Source organism: Ambystoma mexicanum, chromosome 8, assembly GCF_040938575.1.
Source record: "Ambystoma mexicanum isolate Mex_15411 chromosome 8, UKY_AmexF1_1, whole genome shotgun sequence".
Classification (NCBI taxonomy): domain Eukaryota; kingdom Metazoa; phylum Chordata; class Amphibia; order Caudata; family Ambystomatidae; genus Ambystoma; species Ambystoma mexicanum.
The window spans coordinates 7,051,350-7,070,273 of record NC_090929.1 but is presented as its reverse complement, the minus strand read 5'-3'; the positions used below and the strand labels follow the sequence as shown (position 1 = coordinate 7,070,273).

Below are 18,924 nucleotides of genomic sequence, written 5' to 3'. Positions count from 1 at the left end.
CTGGATCACAACAACAATTGACGAGATCGCCAAAGAAACACCTTTTAGTCCATCCCTCAAAAAAGCAACTGCAAAATGGTTCACCCCACTACTCGGCATTATGAAAAGGAAAAACCGAAAACGTGAACTAGAATGGAGGATCAATAATGCCTGCAGAGAGAAATTGAAACATCAACAACATACACGTTCATACAAAAAGGAAATACAAAAAGCAAAAAGGAAATACTACGACAATAGAATCCTCAAAGCACCAAACACCCAAAAAGAACTCTTCAAAATCATAAACAAAATAAAAAAAACCACCAGGATGCAAAAACGCTCCAACACCATTGAAGCAACTATGCAATGACCTTGCAGACCATTTCAAAAACAAAATCATGACCATCCAACAGACCATACAAAACAGACCATGCAACCACAACACTGAAGACACTCGTTGATGCAAGGAACACCAGAACAAACTCTGAAACTTCACGCACATATCAGTGGAGACTTTCATAAAACTAGTAAATCAAATCAACAAATCAGGCTCCGCGCAGATCCCTGTCCCCCTGACATATACAAATCAATCCTCTCAAAAGGAACACCAATGGAATACTACAGGAACACCATCAACCAATCAAGCTCAACAGGGAGAGTGCTGCAAGCCTTCAAATCAGCATACATTGAACCACTCCTCAAGGATACAGCAGGAAAACGTTGAGGACCCATCCAACTACAGACCCATCTCCAACATCCCCGTGCCCAGCTAAACTCCTGGAAACACAGATATATAGAACAACCCAAGAATTCATAGAAGAACACTGCCTATTAAACCAGGCGCAAGTAGGCTTTAGACCGATGAGAGGAACGGAAAAACACTTCCCTCAATCTGGGATGATTTAAAGGTAAATGCAGAGTCAAACAACAGCACTGCTCTGATACTTCTAGACCTCTCAGCGGCATTCGACACAGTTAACCAAGACATCCTCATCATGAGGCTGGAAGAATTTTGAATCACAGCCAACGCCTTACTATGGATCAAATCCTTCCTAACAAACAGGACATAAACGATATTAATGAAACCTTTCAAATCAAGCCCTCGAGAATTATGCTTAGTCCCACAAGGATTATCCTTCTCCCTATTACTATTCAACATCTACCTGTCTCAACTAATTAAAATCATCGAAAGAAACGGCCTCACCTGTTACATCTATGCTGACAACACACAAATAGACTCACAAGAAGAAAAGTCAACATTAGAGAACTGCCTTCATGAAATATACAACTGGATGATCTACCTCAAACTCAACCCAGGCAAAACAGAAATAATGAACATCACAAAAAACGGAGAAGACAAGCACTACATCCCCTGGCCAACAGAACTTGCTGAAACCCCAGCCCTATCATTGATTGTAAAAAACTGGGAGTCCTGATGGACAACAAACTTACTCTAGAGCCACAAGTAAATGCCGTAATAAAGAAATGCTTCTTTTTCCTGCGGAGATCCTAGCATTCCTGTCATTCACCAACAAAACAGCTACCGTCGTTGCTCTCGTCATGTCCAGATTTGATTACGCCAATAGCTTATATCTAGGCATGCATGAACGACTTCTAAAAAAACTCCAACGCATACAAAATGCGGCGGCCAGACTGCTCCTTAAACTACCTCAATGAGAACACATCACACCAGTGCTGAAAACGCTACACTGGCAACCCATCAAAAAGCGGATCAAGTTCAAATCAATGTGCATAACCCACAGAGCAATCCACGACCAAGTTGCAGAGTTCATCAGAAGAAAACTAAACGTACATCACACTACAAGGCCACTCAGATCCAGCAGTGACATCCGTTTGGAAGCCAAATCAAACAACAAGAGAAAACTCGGAGGATCCTCTTTCTCTCACCTCAAACCAAAAACCTGTAACGAACTACCAAAGAACATACATAACACAAGAGATCACCTACAATTCAGGAAACTCCTCAAATCCTGGCTCTTCATACCATAACTAGAAAGAATGCCTATAGGGACTTACACAGCAGAACTAGACTGAGAGAGTAACCTATCCCATATTCCCTAAGCCATCGACCCTCAACAGAAGTAAGGGATATACCAATCCACAACATTTCCACCTACCATTGAAAGATAGACCACCTAGAATCATACCAAGAATGACCACAGATCGATCGGGATGGGAGGGTAAGGATGACCTATCAATAACACCTTGGCCCACAAGGTAATCACAGACAGCAATGGACCACCGATAGTAAATCGATAGGAAGGGAGCGGGTGAATGTAAATACAGCACCATTATCAGAGTGGGGGATAATGCTCGCCCAACTAGGTGTACTAAGCTCGAATAACATAGCTGGCAACCAGCCACGCCATCGCCCTAGAAACTAGACAGACAGGAAAGAGAAGGAATATACCTACCCCGTATGACAACGACAACCAGATACATAAACAAGAATTACAAGGATTAAGAGACATATAACCAAATAACCCAAACCTCACATTTCTGCATAATTAAGTCACAAAAAAAAACCACAAAACCACTTCTCGCACAGCAAACGGCACGCACTTCACCACACCCCAACAACAAACAATCAACACATAAATCGTACCAACAGCAAATGAGGACTCGCATCGATCCAATATTCACACCCAAGCTCCGTGCACAGTGAAAACTGAACTGAAGCTGCCAACAGGACACCACCTTCTCACTTTCCTATGCCCTCTTCACCCACTAACCCACCCCCACGTCCTTATTTGCAGATCTGCCTGAGAGCCTGGGGACCAATTCCGTTGGTGACGGCGCACTATATAAATACCTTTAACATTAACATTAACATTAATGTGTTGCCACTATTTCAGCATATACCCACATTACATGCATTCAAATCTGGTGATAATGCTGCAATGAATTCCCGATAACTAATCAATTCAATTATGTGTGTTTATGTATGAACTCCAAAATGATGCATACTCTGATGTTGGATGCTGCGCAGGCATTATGGTCCTAGGGCTTTGATATCAGAAAAGGGTTCTGCTAAGTGGGAGAAATGAGCAGTAAGGGGAGGAACCAATGACTGTGATATTAATGAGACCTGTGATAAGGTAGTAGGCACCAACCGGAGAGATACCGTAAAGGCCAATATAGCCTGTCGACAGGAAATTGTCCATGGCAGAGAGGGCTAGCGTTCTGACGATAGAATACCGTCAAAGGTAACATTTAATAGACTGTCAGCACCAACTTCTAATACAGTTGTAGTACCCTTTTTTATCTATTCAACCTCCTCACCTGTGGAGTCGAAATCCTCCTCAACTGGGTTGAGCGCTCGATGTGCCGTGTAGTCCTTTTCTTTTTTTTCGAGGCTGAGCGTGTCTCCCACAAGAGGAAGCCACAGTGAGAGCGTGTAAATGCGCCCTGACCGTGTCCCACTCCCGGGAGGGACAAAGAGGGGGGAAAAAGCCAGAATAGGCAAAAAACCCCTGGAACCGGCAGGTATCCTGATGGCAGCTGGGCGTATAAGCAGATGAACAATGGGAGAAGGCAGCAACAGGACCCAGCAGGATATGTAAACTCCAGCAAAACACAGGGAGCGAAAGTAAACAAAACCAAAGGCAGAAAGCCGGGCACGAAGGAGGGAAAGTAGGGAGGAGGGAGAGAACAGAAGGCGGGGACCGGAGAAGGACCGTGAAGAGTAAGAGAGGTGAAAGAGGAAAGGCTCGAGGAGCAAGAGGAAAAACAGCGTGTAGCAAGACCGCGGCAGCGAGGAAAAGCAGCTGACCGTGGAAGGTTGCAACGCGCTGGACCCAGGGAGAGGAGTGGTTAAAAAACGCTACGGTCACCGTAGCGGAAAAAGACTAGACCGCTAGTGAACGTAGCGTCAGCGTGACGGAAATCAGGAAGTCCGCAAGCGGCAGCGGGGCCAAAGACGCCAGGTGAGAAAGCGGCGCATGACAGTATGCCCCCCGCCAAGGCCCAGGCCACCCGGTTTACCGGGATGTAAACGGTGAAACTTCCGGAGAAGGACAGGAGCGTGGATGTGTGCATTTGGTTCCCAAGAGTCCTCAGCATGGGAAAAACCCTTCCAATGCACCAGGTATTCCAGGCGCCCTTTGCGGTACCTGGAGTCCAGTAACCTGGATACTTCATACTCAGGTGTATCAGGTGAGTGAGAGAGAATGGGGAAAGGGCGAGCCCTTAGTGACTGTTCGGCACTCTTCAAAAGAGATGCGTGAAACACTGGGTGAATTCGCCTAAGAGAATGTGGCAGCTTTAGGCGGAAGGCCACTGGATTGATCTTGGCAGTAATGGGATAGGGACCAATAAACCTGGGGGACAGCTTAGACGGGCGAGACCATCTAGGAAGGTATTTGGTGGATAACCACACCTTGGAGCCAACCTCCCAATCAGGTAGTACCTGCCGGTGCCGGTCGGCTTGCCTCTTGTATGCCTGGAGGCTATCTCTGAGGTTCACCTTAGCTTTGTCTTGGATATCCTTTATACGGATTAGTACCTCCTTTACCGCCGGAAGTGCAGGTTTGCAGGAAAAATGGGGAATGATGGCTCGGGGATGAAATCCATATGAGCAATAGAAGGGATACATCTTGCTTGCGGAATGACTGGCATTATTATATGCGAACTCCGCCGTCGGTAACATATCCACCCAGTTGTCTTGTTCCAGATTGGTGTGGCTGCGCAAATATTGTTCCAAGGTGGCGTTTAACCGCTCTGTCTGCCCATTGGTGTGGGGATGATATCCCGATGACAATGCGCGGTGAATATTAAGAGCGGCGCATAAGGACTTCCAGAATTTGGAGACGTATTGGCTCCCTCGGTCTGATACTATCTTATCTGGAAGACCATGGAGTCGAAACACATCTTTAATGAAAACCAATGCCATACCATCGGCAGTTGGTATACCAGGGAGGGGAGAGAAATGAGCCATCTTGGTGAGGGAGTCGATGGACACCATTATGCATGAACATCCTTGAGACAAAGGTAAGTCCACAATGAAATCAGTAGATACATGACTCCACGGACGCTCCGGGATGGAATCTTGTTGCAGCAGACCTATGGGTTTTTTTGTGTTGTTTTTACTCTGACAGCAGACTCTGCAGGACCTGACGTAATGCTTAACATCTTCAGACAAACTTGGCCAGTAAAAGGCTCTACTAATCAAGTCCAAGGTACTCGCCTGTCCCCTATGGCCTGCCGTCTTATGATCATGGCACCAGGACAATATGTCTTTCTGAAGAGGTTTAGATGGTACCCAGATCCTCTGATTCTTCAGGAACAAACCATCCTTTTGAATCATGCCGCGGGGTTCTGGATGTAAGGAGACGGCTTCTTTTATCCGTTGAAACAAGGAGGAGATAGTGGCAACAATGCGGTTCCTGGGAAACAACTTCTCCGGGCAGGATGAGGCAACATGGGAGGAGAAAGACTTCCTGGACAGGGCATCTGCCAAAGTATTTTGGCTTCCAGGAATATAAGTGATGGTAAAGTCATATTGTGAGAAAAAATGCGCCCATCGGGCTTGTCTGGAATTGATGCACTCCATTGACTGTAGAACTTGTAAATTCTTATGGTCGGTCCGGATTACAAAAGGGTGGCTGCACCCCTGTACTCGTGGGGAGAACAGTGGGAGATATTTTTACCTCCTGGTAATGTGCTTCTTGAAAGCAGTGTGTCTGGCAATAACTGGAATTAAAATGCAAACTATTAGACTTCCAGTCGACATGGGGATTATGTTGTCGCAGCCAGGTAATCCCCAAGATTAAGGGAAAATGGGCTGCTCGAATGATGTCAAAAGTAATGACTTCTGAATGCTGAAATATAGTTAGAGGAAGGGGTTCGGTAGTTTGAACAATGAGTCCTGAGCTCAAAGGTGTGCCGTCTACTCCTTCTACTTTCTGGCCGTGTCCGCGATCTATCCGTGAAGCACCTACTTTGTCAACCCATAGGGTGTCAGCGAAGTTCCCTGCGGCACCGCAATCCAAGAGAGCCAGGGTCTCTACCTGGCTTCCATTGATAGTAACCTTAACCGTTATAACCATGAGGCGGGAATCTTCTGAAGGTTTCGAGGAATCAATAGACATAGTAACGTAGGGACTGGAAGACTGCCCTCGATAACCCGTCCCAACTAGGTTCGAGGGTTTGCGTTTTCCGCCGGTTTCTTGGTTAGTTCAGTACAATTATGCACCGTGTGGCGATCCGAGGCACAATAGGCACATAGGCCCTGTTCCCTTCTCCTCCTTCTTTCTTCAGGCGTTAGAGAACTGCGAGTAGTGCCGATTTGCATAGGCTCATCGTGAGGTTTGAGCGCTGTTGAAGGAGGTGAGGAGGTCCTTGAAAAGGAGGTACGCGTCTTTCTTCTTTCTAGGCGTCTTCCTTGCATCCTGAACTCCATCTGAAGGGCGGCCGTCATCAGATCCTGCAGGGAAGTAGGCCGAGGAAAATGAGCCATTTCATCTTTTAATTCTTCCCTAAGACCTCGGCGGAACAGAATAAATTGGGACTGCTCAGACCAACCCGTCTCCATGGCCAATCTCTTAAAGGAGGAGATATAAGACAGCACATAAACTTGTCCTTGACGAATGTCCATCAAGTCTTCACCTGCTGCCATTGAGATTTCGGGTCTTTCAAAGGTTTGTTTGACAAAATCGATAAAGGCATCGAAATTCTGTAGGACAGGGTCATTTCCGGTGACTAGAGGGGTGGCCCAAGCAAGAGCGTTCCCTGTCATATTGGACACCAGGAATCCAACCTTGGCATGATCAGAGGCGTAGGTGCGGGTTCTGAAGGAAAAATACACCCTACAAGCGTCAAGAAATTCTTTTAGGGTCTTGGGGGAACCATCATACTTCCCCGAAGACAAAGGCATAGGAGGCAGGTCTGTGTTGGGGGGCTCCCTCACTGCTACCATTTGTTTTAGCAGGTTGTTTTCGGTTTTTATATTTTGCATTTCTAGAGAGAGGCTTTGTACTGCAGCAATTAGTTCCTGCACTTGCTCAGGAGTTGCCATGGTTGTTGTTTGTAGGCGTTGCAAACTGTCAGCACCAACTTCTAATACAGTTGTAGTACCCTTTTTTATCTCTTCAACCTCCTCACCTGTGGAGTCGAAATCCTCCTCAACTGGGTTGAGCGCTCGATGTGCCGTGTAGTCCTTTTCTTTTTTTTCCGAGGCTGAGCGTGTCTCCCACAAGAGGAAGCCACAGTGAGAGCGTGTAAATGCGCCCTGACCGTGCCCCACTCCCAGGAGGGACAAAGAGGGGGAAAAAAGCCAGAATAGGCAAAAAACCCCTGGAACCGGCAGGTATCCTGATGGCAGCTGGGCGTATAAGCAGATGAACAATGGGAGAAGGCAGCAACAGGACCCAGCAGGATATGTAAACTCCAGCAAAACACAGGGAGCGAAAGTAAACAAAACCAAAGGCAGAAAGCCGGGCACGAAGGAGGGAAAGTAGGGAGGAGGGAGAGAACAGAAGGCGGGGACCGGAGAAGGACCGTGAAGAGTAAGAGAGGTGAAAGAGGAAAGGCTCGAGGAGCAAGAGGAAAAACAGCGTGTAGCAAGACCGCGGCAGCGAGGAAAAGCAGCTGACCGTGGAAGGTTGCAACGCGCTGGACCCAGGGAGAGGAGTGGTTAAATAACGCTACGGTCACCCTAGCGGAAAAAGACTAGACCGCTAGCGAACGTAGCGTCAGCGTGACGTAAATCAGGAAGTCCGTAAGCGGCAGCGGGGCCAAAGACGCCAGGTGAGAAAGCGGCGCATGACATAGACAACCAGATGCAAAATTAATAATGAAGAGAATTGGGGGTGGATTTCTAAGGCCCTGAACTCAATCAAAAATCAACAATACTCAGAGTTGTCTACCAGGTGACCTATTTCATTTGGTAGCTGGAACACCAGAGGGTTCAGCCATCTTGTTAATAATGAGAGAGTCACCTACAAAATTATGACATCCTATGTCTCCAAGAAACTTGGATGTCGACCAATCTCCTGATGGACGGCTATAGTCTATTTCCAAATCCTGCTAAAAAAGGAGCACAGGGCAGACCAACGATGGGCCTATTAACACTGTTAAGAAATGGCGTGGGTAGGAAAGTTGTGAAAACGGGAAACCGAACCCCTACATGCAGATATTCATAATAAAAATTGAAAAGCAAAGTTATTTGACCGCCATTGATCTTCTTAGTAATTATCAATTTATATTGGAACTCGAGGGTCTGGAATGCTGAATGTTTTGTAGAGACGGTAATCTCATTGATTGATGACTTTAAAATTCACCTCCCAGATCCTCTAATAATTCTTTGTGGAGATTTAAACATAAATTGCATGGGGAAAAGAGGTACAAGACCTAAGATTACTGCATGGGATGAGCTCAGAAAAGAAAACATCAAGGGCAGGGATATGGTTGAGAAACGTAGCGGACCGAAACGTATATATGTTAAATTCATAGACCCCAGGGAATATACCAGGGGGGAAGTGAGCAACGAGCCACCTTAGACTACTTCTTAGTCTCAACAAGTGTGTCCCCTTTGGTTATATCCTTAGAAGTAATGAAAATGGACCACAGTGACCACGATTTAGTAAAACTGGTTTTGGGGTTACTGACTCAAAAGAATGCGGAAGTGTGGGTCAGTGAAGTAGTTGTGGGGCAGGGAAGAAATAGGCTCCATGAGAACCCTAGTAATGTGTCGCTAATCAATAACCGATACGTGGCTGCGTTGAGAAATTCGAGTATAGGTTATGATTGTGTACCTTTGCTTAGTGACTTCATGGAGGTTAAATCTTGTGGACTAAAAACACAATTTAAGCCTAAGCACTTGTATGACAATGAAATAGTCTAAAAAGCGCCAATTGCTTGAGGACATTAGGAAATTGCGCCTTTTGCCATGATTAATCAGAATAGGATATATTAAAAAACATAGACAACAGTACGAAAATTCCCAAAAGCATATTACTACAAGGAGATGCTGAACGGATGTTAACATTCCTTGCTGCCAACAACTCTAGAAGTCTGTGGCTGCTGTTGAACGAGACAGGGGGGCATCAGAGGGCTCTACAATGTAATGTTGTGCAAGAGGATAGTTAGATAGATTTTTCTGGTGACCTTTTTAGGGACGCCCTGGAAAGGAGACTTTAGTCCCGGTCCTCCTGGCTGCAAACCAGTGGAATTTGGAATTCGATAAGGAGGAGGACGTAGGCCTGATAAAAAAAGGGCGAGCAACTCGCAGGCTCCGGGACCGGATGGTCTCTGGAATTCCATGTTGAAAGAAGCCCCTGGAGAGTGGGCTGATTTTTGCATGAAACTTTTTTCAGAAATTATGACTCAGATGTAAGTCCCTGACTTGTGAAAGATGGCTGTTGTGGTCCCGATTTTTAAAACAGGAAACAGGGTGGCCCCAACACGACCGCCCGATTGCCCTTTTAGACGTCCTGGGAAAGATTTTTGCGTCCCTTATTTTGACTCGACTGAAGAAGTGGGTTGTTGATTCAGGGCGCTAGCATCAGAGACAAACTGGTTTTGTAAAGAGGTGGGGTGTAGTGGGGTGTAGTTTGAACTTATTTTTGATAAATGTGCTAAAGTTCAGGGCTCTAAAGGAGGCATAAAAAATCTACATTTTATCATTTATCGATCTTGCGCAAGCTTTCAACAGTGTTGATAGAGCTTTATTGTGGACAAAAATGTTAGCGTGGGGCTGCCTGAGGGACCTTTTTCTTTCCGATTAGGTCACTGTACACCCACACTTCAATCCAGGTTAAAATAAATCAAAAAGGTATACTATCTAAAAAAGTCCCCACATTCAGAGGCCTGAAACAGGGCTGTCGTCTTGCTCCTGAACTGTTTAACCTATTTATTTCAGACCTAAAAGAGGTGATGGTGGCAAGCAGTTCATAGAAAAGCAGGCAGACAAAATAGGGAACCAGGCAGGATACAAAGGGGTGAAATTAAGCACAAAGCTCCATTTAACAACTGTCGAGCACACGTCTGGGAGGTTATGAGAAGTATGTATCCTGATAGTTACGACTTGGTAATGGCTCATAAAATGTAAAGGCCATGAGATGAATGCATACCCTTGTTCTATCACATGCTGATAAAGGGACTGCCGACAAAAGAACAGGCATCATTAGATAAGATTGTGGGCATTGAGCCTAAGGGCTGCCCTGAAATACAGGCAACGATAGTCCATTATTGTAAACGAAAACAGGAAAGGGAGAGACAGGTGGCAGAAAACAAACTGGTGCATTTTGTTTAATAAACACCCTTGAACTGTGAGCACTTGTGTCTGTCTTTACTGTTGCCACCATGAGTTCCTTACATAAGACAACAACAACATAGGATGGCACACAAGGCTATGCATCGACCCAACACTGACAATAACAGGAGTATCAGCTGAACAACTGTTCTTGGATGAGGAAGAGGAGGAAGAGAGGGTGTTTCAGATACAGATACCTTGTCCAGTTCAAGTTATGGAAAAACTGGTACCCAGACTAACGCGGTCAGTGAAACAAGGGAACAAACACACCGATGAAGATCTAAAAAAAAAGTGCCATAGAAATTATGGATCAAGGGGCCCATGATGTAGGGGCACTGAAGGGAGTGGGGACGGTGAAGATAAAACTAGGGGAAGGGGCATTATTGCCCCGCACAAAACACTACCTATTGTCCAAAGAAGCAGATGAGGGAATATACTCTACTCTAAATGCACTTTGGCAGCAAGGGATCATCCAGACATCCTCAATGCCATGTAACACAGTGATATGCCCAATAAAGAAAGGGTGAGTCATAACTCTTCATCCAGGATCTATACCCTCTAAACTATGTGGTTGAGGAAGAACTTCCCTTAGTTCCGAATATTCTGCCACATCCCGACAAAGGTGCTTGATTTGAAAAACCCCTTCTTCTCCATTCCATTGCAACCAGACTCAAGAAACTTGACAGCGTTCACGTATCGCGGAACCCAATTCAAGACCACTTGTTTGCCCCAAGTGTACTGTGAAACACCTAGTATCTTCAACAGAGTGATCCAGATAGACCTGAATAATGTACAAATGCCCAGCACAGTGATCCAGTAAGTTGACGATCCGTTGATATGCAGTGAGAAGGAGGAAGAGTGTAGAGTAGATTCAGTGAACCTGTTAACATTGCTAGCAGACAAGGGGTACAAGGTGGACAAAGCGAAATTGCAATATTGCCAGGAAGGGGTGGTGTATCTGGGACAGATAATATCCATCGAATGGTGCAGGATAACACCAGCAAGGGTACAGGCAATTCACTCCACCACACGTCCACACACAGTGAAGGAAATGTAGAAATTCCTGTATGCAACTACTGCAGGGTGTGGATGATTGATTATTCCGCATTCACAAAACCCCTACTGCAGGGCCTTAAAGAAGCACAAAAAGAGAAGAGGGAGCTAAACTGGACATCAGAAATGAACGAGAGTTTCATAGAGCTAAACGATACACTGGCCCACACGCCAGTGCTGGCCAGCCCAAACTACAGAGAACATTTGTATCTGTTCTCACATTCAGATGGCTGAGTGATGACGGCAGTCCTCACGCAAATGAAGCCGCAGAGATATCAGCCACTGGCCTATTACAGTGGCATTCTGGACCCAGTGATGCAGGGACACTTGCCCTGCGAACAAACACTCATGGCTGCAGCATTTGCCATAGAAAAGACAGCAACAATCTCCATGGGGTGCCCTGTATGTGGAGCACTCACTATTTTCCATCCTCGAGAAAACAAAAAGCACTTAACAACACAAAGGTCATCAGGTTAGGAAGTCATATTGACTTATCCAGTCACTGAGTTAGTGAGGTGAGTGGGATCAACCCTGCTAACTAGCTAGCAGAGCCTTTAAAGGAAGGGGACTACAAACACGATTGTGCAGCCCACACGAACAGGATGGAAGGGAACATACAGGTAAAGGAAGAAGAAATAGCAGGGGCTGACATGGTTTACGTTGACGGGTAATCGAGTATAGACCCGGAGACGGGAAGGAGACATACTGAAGTGGCAGTAGTATACAACATAAATGGGGAATATGTAATAGCATCCCAACAATGACTACCCTCACACTACTCAGCACAAGCAACAGAATTGGTGCCAACGATCAGTACATTAAACATGATGCAAGGACATGCTGCTAACATTTGTTCTGATTCTGCCTATGTTACATCAACAATACATTTGGGGTTAGCACAAAGGGAATTAAGAGGGTTCAGAAGAGGTGACGGGTCCCCAGTGCAACATACAGAGCTGCTTAAACAGTTAATTGAGGCCCTAAAGGTACCAGTGGAGGTGGTTATAATAAAATGCACCTCCAACACAGGTAAACAAGACAGGATATCATTAGGAAATAAAATGGCAAACAGAGCAGCGAAGGAAGCAGCCTATTTACCTGAAGGAAGTTTAAGAATGTACCCAGGGGCAAAAGAAAGAGCCCCACTTATGGTAGCAGGAAGGAAGGTGGGTGGGGAGGAAGAGAGAGGGGGACGTTTTAACACAATACCCATTGTCCAAATTATAGAGCTGCAAGGAGAAGCACCAAGGGAGGAAAATACTTATGGAAAAAGTGTGGGTGCTCACTCTCACCCACCAACTTGATCTGGAGGCAGGCTAGCACCGGGAAGTCTGGAATGTCCAGAAAATTGCTAAGTGTAGCACTAGAACAGTTGCACTTCCCCACCCATGCACCTAAAGAAAGTATAGCGGCAGAAATGAATGAAGGATGGTATGTGCCAAATTTGCATGAGAGAGTGTCAGAGTTCATGGGAAACTGTATAACCTGTCAACAATTTCTGTCTGGTCAAACTTTAAAGAAAACCAGAGGAACAAAACCTCGGCTGGAATCTCCCTTTCGGCACTTGCATATCGATTATATTGACATGCAAGTAGATGTGGCTCCTATAGGTACATGATCACTGTTGTCTGTCCATTCTCACGTTGGCTTGAAGCAGGACCCTGTGCAAGGAATGAAGTGAGATTTGCGGCCAAGTTCTTGGTGAGGGAAGTGTTTCCAAGATAAGGAGTATGTGACGAGATAAGGTTGGATAATGGCCAGCATTTCGCCAAAGCCCTTTTTGATGAAATTACGCACCTTAGGGATAAAACAGAAGCTTTGCACAGTGTACCGGCCCTCAGGCAAATGGGTTTATTGAATGGCTCAATGGCTTACTTAAAGAACGCTTGGCGAAGCTAACCTCTTGTTTGTACTAAAATTGGCTTTCTTGCCTCCCCCTCACTCTTTTTGCCCTGAGCAACTCACCCAGTGTGGATCACCACTTGACTCTGCACAAAATTGTCCCTCCTACACGTTCAATTTCAGATGCTAACCCTAGCTCGGAGGTCCACGGAGATGAAATGAAAGCATATCTGAAAGAAATGACAAATGTTCTCTTCTAAATTTCCCGGCAGGTTCAGTAACTTACATGTCAGCTGGCCAACACTGAAGAGCACACAATTCTACAACAGGAGAAGGACTTTCTGGAAGCACAGAGTCTCTATCCTGGGGACAGAGTTCTCATCCACAACGTGGTAAGAAAGTGGAAGATACCCAGGTGTTGTGGTCCATTGGAAGTGGTCTACGCAACCCCAACAGTGTTGAAGATAAAAGAAAGGAGGGCATGGATCCATATGTTCAAAGTTTGCAAAGACAACAGCAGCATAACAGAAAGACAAGAGAGAAGCGTTACCTAATGGGAAGTATTACACAATTGTCATTGACTCTATGTACTGCAATAAGACTCTATCGAAGAAATGAAAGTGAAGAGGGGCAAGAGAATAATAGTGGGAATGGGAAAGGACAAACGTTGATGCAAATATAATAGGGGTTGGATGGTTCTGTTTTTCTGCCTTCTCTTCCTCTTCTGGTTCTTAATGCATAGGGGTGGTATGGGTACTCCAATGATGGTAGAAGGGAAACACGCACCAAAAGAAGTATATTGAGTATAGAAGGATTTTACAGTACTATTGGAGAGGGAGGTACCTAGCGTCTGAAAATGTATGGTATAAAGAGATGAAGAGGGTGGGGCGAGGGTACACTAACGGTACATGCTATGTGTGCTCCCTCATCGCACACCTTGCAGAGACACTGAAACAATTCCTGCCACAAGAAGTGACAGTAGAGGAAGGGGGATGTCTGATGCATAGTATTTGTGCAAACTAGGGGGGTGTTCTAGGGGCACACAGTACAAGTAAAATGGATAGATGAGGGGGAGGACGTGTACGAAGACAACTATATACAACTAGAAAGCATGGCCCAGGAGAACACTACCAAGCACATGATACTAGAATATAACACCAAGGGGGCGCAGAAGGGAAAACAGGCGGTTACTCCCCACAAGAAAATATTCTGGAAGAATTTGTCAGGACACAATGGACCCAAGTGCAACACCAGATGCTTAATGCGAATAAAGGGAAAATGGGAAAGAGGGATGGTACAATTTTGCACCGAAGGGCTGGTGGGGTTCGAGGAGAGGGTGGTGAAGAAAATAGAAGCCGGCTGCAGGATAATATGGGATGATAATGAACATGCCTTAATGTGGATAGATGAAAAACTTTGCCCAGTCTACATAAAACCGATCACACAGTATTTTTTGTGTTTCAGATGCTCGTCACCATGTGCATCGGTCGGTGGGTCATCGCCTGGTGCAGCTGCCACCAGAGAGAAGCACGTTACATAATGTCAGCCAATAAAATTGAGCTTGGTAAAATGTTAGGTGAGGAGCCTCCAAGTATGAATGAGAGTGAGGATTATGTGGAGTACATTTTTACAGCAGCCGCACAAGACTTAGAAAACTACAAGGCCTTTTGGGGCGAGTGCTCACCTGATGGGACCAAGATATTAGTATTTGAAAAATACCTAGAAATGTACGAAGAGGAAGGTGACATGGACAGGGTCACACGGGTGTGGGTGCGCAAGGAAAAGGGTGAGGACATGAGCAGGAAGAAGGTGTCCATTGAAAGATCGATCGCAGGAGGGAATGTATTAAAGGTGCTAATTCACCACCAGAAGGGGGGGCGCACCTACTACCTTTGGGAGTAAGCAATGTGGGACGGGACAGCTTCTAGCGGGGGAAGAACACGGGTACCCAAACAAACTGCACTCAAACCAGGAAAGAAGGCCTTGAGGAGAAATGTGGGGTAAGGGTTGCATCGTAGGATCCATCGGCCCACGGGGCCTTTGCATGATTAGCACAAGATAGAGTAAAAATACCCTAGCTAAAGACATTCTGCTGGGATTCCACCAGGGTGGGCCCTGGGTCCAGGTCCTGCAGCAGTGACTCCAGACTAGAGACCAACTGGCTGGCACTGAGCTGCTGGAGAGGTTGGCTGCCCTGTCTCCCTCCCATTGCATACCTTGGTGTCCCTGGGGGGCAAAGTGCGAGTCACCTGCATAGCACGTGCATGTTTCCTTGCTTCTTCAGTGCACCACAGGAGGGTTGTAATGGGAAATCATAAGTCCCATAAAGAGTAATTTTGTGGGTGGAGCTTCCATGTAAGGAGCCAGTGGCCCTGCTTCTATCTGCCCTCACACACCCACACTCAGGAACGCCACCAGCAAGCCATTAGATTGGTCTAATGCACTGGCATACTGTGTCTCCCTGAAGAAGCTGCAAGAAGGGGGTGCGTAACAGTCTATCTTCCTCTGCCACACTCACCCATGCAAGTGTGCCCTTTACCCAGCTTCACCCTCTGAAAGGTATCTTTCTATACTCGCCCATGCCAGGAGTGAAGCGTTCTCCAAGAGAGGAGGCCTTAAACCCACAATCCCCACGGGTGATGCTCTTCACACTCGCCCATGGGATGATGGCCTTCACTCACACTCACCCGGGCAATGATGCCTTTCTCCTGGTAATATTTCACTATCAAGAGAACGTTCTGTTTGAAGGTCTCCAGCCGGCGGTCGATGGCGTGAGAATTGTCATCCGGGCGACCCTGTTGGGCGGCGCGTCTTTCGAGTCGTTGGCGCAACTGCTGACTGGAACAGGCCAGGAAGACCACCATGTCCGGAGAACCGACCTGAGGAAAGAAGCGTAGAAATGTAAGGAGAGTGAAGTGGCCCCTCCAATGTGTCAGTTCTCTGGGTGTGCATTATCGGGATTAGTGCACGCACGTGGTCAGTTATGAAGGAATAGAAGTTTAATATTGACCAGTTGATTACCAATAAATCACAGTTGAAACACAATGGACGCAATTCATGCCCGAAAGCTAAGCACACAAAGCCAATCGCATGGTGGGCACCCTTATATGGAAGACCCCTCAAAGAAGGACCAAAGCGCTTAGATGAAATCAGAAACAAGCACTTATCACAGGAAAAGAAAGTGCTGCCACTATGGCCACAGTGATATGAGGACGGCACTGATTGCACCATATCTGCAAAGGACCAGATCAGAGTCAATGATAGCATCGCCAGGCTCCCGAATTGATAGCAATGTGGACATGCTTGGATGCTCTTCTCCTGGTGTAAACAGAATATGAAACACTACACATCACTAGATATGGTTCTACACCTTACACAAGTACATGCCATTCACAATCAAGCCTGGTCACTGTGCTAACCACCACCCAGATGATCACACACAGCTCAGCTTTGGATACACCACTCTCAAAATTGACAATTTGGAGGGGGGCAACACACTCTAGGGCATGAGTCTGCACCCTGAGGCTTTCCAAATATTTTAGATTATGACTTCCATGATCCCTCACCATTGATTATTCTGGCAAGGGCTGGTGGGATTTGTCGTCCCTAACAGCATCAACATTGCAGAACCCTGGTCTGGTCTAAGGTGGGTCAGGATTTGGAGGTGAAGGGGTGCAATGCAAGCACTCAGGCGGGAGCTAATGGACAGATCAGCTGCGACCAGGGGCTCCTCAAGGCTTGAATGATGCAGAGATAGGAACTCAATTAGCAAAATCACAAATTCTTTGCTAGCCACTGGACTTGCCACAAGGTATTTTTTATAACATTTAGCATTTATTCAGTGTCCATCATTTTTTTATTACTAATTGTGTTCATTATCATAAATAAAATTTATAAAAATCAAAAGTCACATCAAAGCCTCAAAACCAGACAGAGCCCTGCTAGCAATCCCCTGTCAGGCACCGCCATGCTGGACAGACTTCACCATCATCTCTCCTAAGGATCTCTCAGACACACCTGCTTCACTGAAACTCACTACTTCCATGGACGACTTCCTCAAAGCCCCCTCAATTAACAACTCACTGGCCCAGCACTTAACGCACTCCTTGATATTGTGAACACCTCCCTCAGTGAAACTGCATTTCCAGACGTGTTGAAGACAGGTCTCTGTTAAGATGGATTTCTGAACTCTGTCCTGGAAGGGCAGAGGTTCAGAAGGCCAGCCTAGTTTCTTGGAACAGGGTAACCTCTGCACAAGCCAGACCAATCAGGGTAGCGATTGCGGCTGTCAAGACTAGGCCTCAAGAGAGGTGAGGGTGACTGAAAGCCCGCAATGAGCACACAAAGCAAGGACGCTTACAAATTACTCCAGACAGGTGTTATATTAAAAATATATACACATTTATTACAAGGTCTTTGTAACATCGACCATAGTAAAGAATCACGGTAAAACTCCAATAAACCAACACATCACAAGCAATACAATATATATACAAGACCAAGGGGCCTAAAGAGTTAGAAGCACGAAATATGCAGACCACCTAGATGGGGAGGAAAACAGGCAGTGCAAATAATCGTTAGACCCAGTTCGACATCAGAGGCCACCTAACTAGAAGGAAGTCCAAGCCCTACGAAGGGTGGAGCCTTGTGCTCAAAAGTACCTGCACACGCGGGTGCCAACGGGCAAAGGAGAGTCTCTTCAGGGAGATCAGACAGTTCAGAGAGGTGAACAAAACGATGATGAACAGTTCCCCGCTACTGAAGCGCGGCCTCCACTTGGGGGCAGAAGCAGAGCGCGAGTGCGGAAAAGGGTTGCTGTTTACGACAGCGGTGTAGAGCCACAGGCTCCTGCGGGAGGGCGACCGGTTAGGGTATTGACTACTCAACGGTCCCCGATGCAGGCAGACCCAGGCTTCTCCGGTTCCGTTTCGGTACTGGCAGGTTCAGATGCGATCAGCAGGATGTCTCGACGCCGGGTAGATTCCGCGACAGCAGGAGTCAGGGTCGAGGGTGTCCCAAATGCAGCGAACATGCACAGGTTTGTTACCACAGCAGGGCAACTCGGCAACCGCATGTATTCCGGTCCCAAAGCACACGTCTCACTTCAGACCTGGGAATGCCAAGTGTACGAATCGTGTGAGAGTGCTGAGGACATGGGAGTAGCAGTAAGCCAGACGTGGTGACAGAGCAAGGTTCCTGTGTAGGCTGGTCAGTCCACTGGATGGCCCAGGGACGCTTCCGAAGGCTTACGTACAGGATTTGGTGAAGATGCCGAGAATAGTTGTTCCCACTATTCTAAAGGGTCGAAGCGCCAGTACAGGCCTTCTCGTTCGATCAGAGGCAGAGGGGTCTCACAGGACGACAGTAGTGCAGGGTGTCAAACCTTCAGCGGGTCAACAGGGATTCCTCGACTCAGCTTCTTAGTTGCAGGATACTTGGCTCCTTTTCCTTTGTTCGTGAGAACTCAGGAGATTGACATGGTAGTGGTGTTTCCAGCCTCCTCTTATCCAGAGTTCCCTTTGCGCCAAAACAGAGAGGACCCAATGGGAGATCTGCTCACAAAACACTCACACCATACGTGGACCTATCACGGACGACGGTGGTCCCAGGCATTCAAGACACTCTAGACTCTCTGGCACCCAGGATGTGTATTGGGAACAGACATCCCAGCCCACATCCTGGAGGCACACACAAGGCATGCAGAAGCCCGCAAAAGCGTTGTGTTTCGCGGGAAAGTGCATGACCAAATAAGGACTGCCCCGGGTCCGCTCGACCTG

The 18,924-nt window shown here is 46.6% G+C and overlaps 1 protein-coding gene across 2 annotated transcripts in view; it reads right to left on the bottom strand.

The window, feature by feature from the left end:
- The window catches only part of AK1 (adenylate kinase 1), a 1,026,690-nt gene that overhangs the window by 630,971 nt on the left and 376,795 nt on the right, over positions 1 to 18,924 (bottom strand). For both annotated transcript variants that reach the window (XM_069609116.1, XM_069609117.1), the window contains exon 6: positions 15,835 to 16,026. In XM_069609116.1, coding sequence (XP_069465217.1) covers positions 15,835 to 16,026 — 192 coding nt within the window. The remainder of the gene's footprint in view (positions 1 to 15,834; positions 16,027 to 18,924) is intronic.